This window comes from Silene latifolia, chromosome 6 (genome assembly GCF_048544455.1).
Source record: "Silene latifolia isolate original U9 population chromosome 6, ASM4854445v1, whole genome shotgun sequence".
Classification (NCBI taxonomy): domain Eukaryota; kingdom Viridiplantae; phylum Streptophyta; class Magnoliopsida; order Caryophyllales; family Caryophyllaceae; genus Silene; species Silene latifolia.
Window position 1 is genome coordinate 9,324,684 of NC_133531.1, and position 3,907 is coordinate 9,328,590.

General features: G+C 34.6%; 1 protein-coding gene across 1 annotated transcript; it reads left to right on the forward strand.

The window, feature by feature from the left end:
- The first annotated feature begins 315 nt into the window (after window positions 1-315).
- LOC141586252 (subtilisin-like protease SBT3.9) lies at window positions 316-3,591 on the forward strand. The gene is made up of 3 exons (XM_074407424.1): window positions 316-665; window positions 2,433-2,530; window positions 3,281-3,591. Exons 1-3 carry the CDS (start codon window positions 448-450, stop codon window positions 3,361-3,363), a joined length of 399 nt encoding a protein of 132 aa, XP_074263525.1. The 5' UTR covers window positions 316-447; the 3' UTR covers window positions 3,364-3,591.
- The last annotated feature ends 316 nt before the right edge of the window (window positions 3,592-3,907 follow it).

Sequence of the window (3,907 nt, forward strand, 5' to 3'; positions counted from 1 at the left end):
TATTAATAATAAAAATATTCTAAAAATAACATTATTAATTTCTCAGTAAAAAATACTTTCATTAAAATACTCATTTTATGACTTGTTACAATTTTAATTTTTATTGCTCAAATCAAAATAAAGTGATGAAAAACATAAAAAAGAAATAAATTATCAATTTAAAATCCATAAATAATACGGAATACATTAAATGTAAAATTTTATAAACACCGTACATATATTGTACGGGATCTACTAGTCACAATATTACTCAATTAAGAAAACATCTTCCCAAAGCCAACTCGCAATTAAACACCACAAATTAAGGTAAGACATAACTTCACAATACATAGTAAGAAAAATAATCTCTTACAAAACTTGCGTATCAAACTTTTAAATTCCTTACTAAGTTATCAACACGAAAACGCGTTGTACAACTACAGAACACATCCGTTAAGAATCTATAAAATGCAGAAAAATCAATCTACAAATTTTATCATACTTATAATACTCCTTACTTTATCAATTTCCCCAATTTCAGAATCAATTGCAGTGAAATCATCAAAAATGGCAGAAATTCCACAACAATCACCATCAGCAGTTTACATTGTTTATACTGAGAAGCCCATCGATGGTGTTGAGCCTGAATCTCATCATCTTTCCACTCTTTCTTCTGTTCTTGGAGGGTAAAAAAGTTTTAATCTTTCGTTTTCTTCTTGTTAATTGAGTTTTGATTTCGTGGTTTCGTTTTGTGGGTATTTGTTTGTTGTTGATTATTTTTAATTGGGTTTTTGTTTCTGGTTTTGGTTTGTGTTTTGGTGGAGAATTGAACTGGGGTTGTGATTTTGATTTGTAATTGATTAGGGTTTGTGTTTTGGGTATAATTTGGGGGTATTTTAGGGTTGGATTGAGCACAAATTCTCTTGTAAGGCCGCCTTATACAATATAGTTTTACACATTATTAGGGTAAAACCGCCTCATGTTGGATGATGTGTATTAGATGCTAAACTTGAGCTAGGATAGAGTTATGCATATGTAAAGATGAAATCTTTCAGCTTAAGCAAGGAAAGGGGAGGGGGTCAATCCCCACTAAACTAAAAGATTAAGAAAACTCTAATATTTTCCCGCCTAAATGAATATTCCATATTTGGGCTTTATTATATCCTATCTATTGGGCTAAACTGCTTAATTCCATATAATTCTATTCCATTTACACATTTATATGTCTACAACTGGGCCTGATTAATTACATACAATAACTAACCTACTACGGAGTACAAGATAAGAGCATTCATATATTGTTTTTACTTCTAAAACGAAAATATTGCCAATAATATATATTTTCTTACACTTTAATTTAATATCTATTCATACTATACAACGTGAACATTTAAATTTTGGTTAATTTTTAAATTTTTTTGATTCAATATATACATAAGTATATCTATTACAACACAGATACACACAAAATAATTTCACCAATTTTATATAGAGTAACACGGTTGAACCTTCTTTTTTCTATCTCCTAACACAAAACATTACTAATATTAAATTTTATTCTATACTAAAATTTCAAAAGGAGTTAAAACGAGTTAAATATAATTAAATAATTGTTAAATTCTCTAATGTCCCTATCTAAAAAACCGCGTGTGCGCGGGATTTATACTAGTTACTAAATAACAAGTGGAGCAAATTGAGTGTGAATGATCAAATTATCATCAAGTTCTTTCTTAAAATAGAAATGACAATAATTGATTGAGATACCCAAAATGGAATAGGACAACAAATGACCGGGACAGGGGAGTATGTATTTAAAATGCTGCAGTGTCCTGTATTTCGGCTGTGAGGAATTGTGAACTTGCTGTATTTTGATCTACTGATCTTTATGTTATCATTAGCAACATACATAAGTTGAAATTGATGAGGTGCACTGAAATGTCGAAGAAAGATTTCTTAAATATCAGTGGAACCCTAATATGAAGCCCTTTTGGATTGAGCTGTGTCAGTGGCGGATCTTGGAGCAAAAACTAGTGGGGTGGGGGGGATTGAAAACCTGACCTCATGTATATGGGGATATTCACTGATCAACCATTGAGTCAAGTAGCCCAAGTGTTTGCCAATGTACTAAAATTATATAAACGTAAAAGGCAGAGGATGTCAGGCTCCCCTCCCGGGAACACAGATTTGCTGTTGGTGGTGTGGGAGTGCTCCCTGTTTCATTCCAAGTTCACACTTTACTGATGTCAATCTTACCTGAGACGTTGAAGGCTCAAGTATTAGACGTCTATGCAATGTCAGTGAGCGTCAAGGGTCTTCTTGTGTGAACCTTTTCTTCTTTCGTCAAAACCTGCAACTTAACTAATTTGCAACAATTGCTGCTCCTTTTTTAATATTTGTTATTCATTATTTACTAATCATCTACAACGTATCATAACAATTTATCTGCTCAACAGTGAGGATGCTGCAAAGGAGTCGTTGATTTATGTTTACAAGAATGCAGCCACTGGGTTCTCGGCCAAACTGACACCTGAGCAAGTGTCACAGCTTGAAAGTATGGTTTCTAGCCTATATTATTGGTTATGATTAATGCATTGATAATTTTCTAGTAAGAAAAACGACTTCAGAAAGAAGTATTTACTCTGTTTGGTTTGCGCTGATCCTTATAACTCCATATATATAATGCAGCTCGGTTTTGTGTTTTAATTGTTTGTCTCGAATAGTTGATTATATGTTGGTTCTGTCAAACAAATTAATATGAAGGCACCTGTGAGCAGCACGTGCTTAACCATGGCCAATATTGGAATACTATGACTACTAGTCCAAACTTCTCTTGATGCTCAAATCAGACATTTTGCTCTGAGGATCTTATACTTTCACGCTGTTTGATTACCTGTCAAATTATGCTTGTTAATATACATGCTTGATCTTGCTAACAGCCATCGATCTATTTAGGTTAGCTGTTAGCACAATATGCTTAGAAAAGCCGTTTGGCCTTTCAAGTTCTTTGAACATACAAATGTTCTGCCTTATTCGTATGTTTATTTATCTGTAAATGGTTGGCTGTTCCGCATCACCCCATCTTATACAAGATGGTGTCACATAGGTGAGACCAACCTATTAATTCTGTAATTTTTTCGGGGATAAAAGGATGGGTTTGATCTCTCATGTGAGACCCTTGTCTTTTCTCGTTTGTATCGAATCATTTTTTTTCCTGGCTTAGTTTTGCTACGAATTATTCATTGTCTAAAATTGTTGGATAAGTTGGTCCGTGACTAACGAGAGCCTCTCTTATTGTTGACAGAACAACCCGGAGTGATTCAGGTAGTCCCTAGCCAAACTCTTCAGCTGCATGGAAGTGGAAAAACCACAGATATGAGGGTTTAATCCCCAATGTTGTTTTGAAACAAATAATCTGCATTTAGGAATGCAATGTAATATACTATAGGGAATGCCGTAGATTCGGGATATAACCAAGAACGCCGTCAAGCTCACTGTAGTAATATGACATCAGTTTATTATATGCATCGGACCTGATCTGTGCTTGGTTACTACTTGTATGTTTCAGAGAACAATGTTAGTCTCACCAAAATAATACGACATTGGCTTAATATATGTACGAGACTCAATGTATGCTTGTTTATTAGGATGCTCCTCTACATTGAACAACGCTAGAGATGGGCTTGTCTGTGAGGTTATGGAGCGAGGAAATTACGGAATTAGGAATGTAATTGAATGTGCCTTGTAATTTGGGATGTAATTGACTAATTGAGTTTTTGTGGGTAATAGCTAGTAAGAGAAAAGAGGTGGATGTTACGGTGGCTATTGGCGGGGGACGGGGGTGCGAGTAGGGGTGAGAACCTTTTGGTAGGAGGGAGGGTGGGGTGGCAAATGTCAATTACAAGTTTTTTTTTCCGGAAAATGCACGCGG

Excerpts from the sequence above, each read along its gene's own strand:
- LOC141586252 (XM_074407424.1), top strand. The coding sequence starts at position 448 with ATGCAGAAAAATCAATCTACAAATTTTATCATACTTATAATACTCCTT. Across the intron at positions 666-2,432 it reads CTTTCTTCTGTTCTTGGAGG|TGAGGATGCTGCAAAGGAGT; the intron begins GTAAAAAAGTTT and ends TCTGCTCAACAG. Across the intron at positions 2,531-3,280 it reads GCAAGTGTCACAGCTTGAAA|AACAACCCGGAGTGATTCAG; the intron begins GTATGGTTTCTA and ends TATTGTTGACAG.